At 51.6% G+C, this 2,074-nt stretch overlaps 1 protein-coding gene across 1 annotated transcript; it reads left to right on the top strand.

Moving 5' to 3' along the window:
* Nucleotides 1-670: 670 nt before the first annotated feature.
* On the top strand, nucleotides 671-1,745 carry LOC103745139 (HLA class II histocompatibility antigen, DP alpha 1 chain-like; the record flags this gene model as incomplete). Its single annotated transcript, XM_017801650.1, has 3 exons — nucleotides 671-870; nucleotides 1,209-1,490; nucleotides 1,594-1,745. Coding segments are annotated over exons 1-3 (471 nt in total), but the record flags the coding sequence as incomplete, so codon positions are not given.
* Nucleotides 1,746-2,074: the final 329 nt, after the last annotated feature.

Here is a 2,074-nt window from a genome sequence, read left to right on the forward strand (position 1 = left end):
ACTCAGCGCACAGTCAGTCTGGAGAAAACTTTGTCAAGACTTCTGCATATGTTATTTTAAAGAATCTGTTTCGGGGGCTGGAAAGATGGCTCAGTGGTTAAGAGCACTGACTGCTCTTGCAGAGGACCTGGGTTCAATTCCCAGCACCCACGTGACGAGTACAAACCATCCTTAACTCCAGTTCCAGGGGACCCCGACGCCCTCTTCTGACCTCCGAGGCATTGCACAACACGGGTGCACTCACATACTTGCAGGCAATACACTCATACACATAAAATAAAAAAAATAAAATAAAAAGAATCTCTTTGCTACAATGAAAACTGCCCAAACATAAGAGGGCATCAGGACACATGTTCAGTGTGTTGTTGCTGTGTACAGTCTGGGGTGGGGCACCGTGTAATCTGCCTCAGCGCCCATGCCTATGGCTTCGGCCAAATAGTAGTTCTTGACCAGCAGCGCTGTTGCACATGGTCAAGTGTGCTTTCATTAGCATTTAGGTAAATGGTGTCTTCAACACGATTCAGAAAGATCGGTGGTCTCCGACATTCATAAATGTGTGCACATTCTCGTCTTTGCACTGTTTACGTATTCATTTTTACATTTTCTCACATTTCTATTTTTATACAGTGGACCACGTGTCAAGTTTTGTCATGCTTGCACAGATGCATGCCCCGTCCGGGGAGCTCCTGTCTGAGTTTGATAAAGATGAGATAATGCACATGGATCAGGACAAGGAGACCGTCTAGTATCCGCCATCATTTCAACAATCCCTTTCCTTGGATGCTCATGTCGGGCTGACCAATATCGCGGTGATAAAGTCAAACTTGCATACCATGGTCCGGTTGTCCAGCCACACTCAGGCTCTCAATGGTACTGCCCAGCTTGCTTCTTCCCCTGCTGTCCAGCTGGGAAGGGGTGAGAGGGCCCTGCTCCACACCTAGAGTGGAAGATCCAGATGCCCTGTGCTGAGTCACCCTCTTCTGGAGTGGCTGTGGGCTCGTTTCAGTATGGTGGGGAGCTGGTATCTTCCTCTTCTCTTTCCACTCATGAGGGGCTAAGCTGAGGGAGTCTGATCAGTGTAGGAGACTCCTGGCTCTCATACAGGACCCCACAGGTGCCATAAAGTCTGAGCCTAAGGTAGAGGACACTGGGGTGGGGCCTCTGTGACTCATCAGAACAGGGTCTCACCAGGTTCTGTCTCCTCCCAGAGCCTCCTGAAGTGACCGTGTTTCCCAAGAACCCTGTGGAGCTGGGCCAGCCCAACGTCCTCATCTGCCACATCGACAAGTTCTCCCCCCCCATGCTCAATGTCACGTGGCTGAGAAATGGACAGCCCTTCACTGAAGGAACTTCTGAGACCATTTTTCTGCCCAGAATGGACAACAGGTTCTATAAGTTCCACTACCTGCCATTCATTCCCATGGCTGAGGACTTCTATGACTGCCAGGTGGAGCACTGGGGCCTGGACCAGCCGAGCGTCACTCACTGGGGTAAAGAGCCGCTTGCCCTCCATGGCCTCCATGCACCCTCTGCTCCTGGACCTGGTGTCCTGGCATCCCCACTGTCCTAACTCCATCTCTTCACTTTCCTCAGAGGCACAGGAGCCAATCCAGGTGACTGAGATGACGGAGACTGTGGTCTGTGCCCTGGGCCTGGTGGTGGGTCTGGTGGGTGTCATCGTTGGCACCGTGCTCATCCTAAGGGCTCTGCACTCCAGGCGAGACACCCTGGGCCCAGTGACCCATGTGAGTTACTGTGGAGTTGGGGATCTTAGGGTGAGGTCAGAAGAACAGAGGAAAAAGGAGGGAGCCTAGCACCCGCTGTTCAGAACGAGGAGAGGAAAATTCAATTTAAGAAGTGCACGCTGATCTCCCGATAGTTGAAGCACAGAGCTGCATAGTTAACCATTTACTATGCCCAGGCGCTCCCTGAGCATGTAGTCTATTAGCGCACCAACAGTCTATGAGATGGGTCCTACTACTGTGGTTTTACTCCTGATGCTCATGTCCTCTTGTGCACAGGAGGACTGAGCACCGTAATCAAGGCCACACAGCTGGGAAGTCCTGACGCTGAC

Source organism: Nannospalax galili, unplaced genomic scaffold (genome assembly GCF_000622305.1).
Source record: "Nannospalax galili isolate Female #2095 unplaced genomic scaffold, S.galili_v1.0 scaffold16863, whole genome shotgun sequence".
Lineage (NCBI taxonomy): Eukaryota > Metazoa > Chordata > Mammalia > Rodentia > Spalacidae > Nannospalax > Nannospalax galili.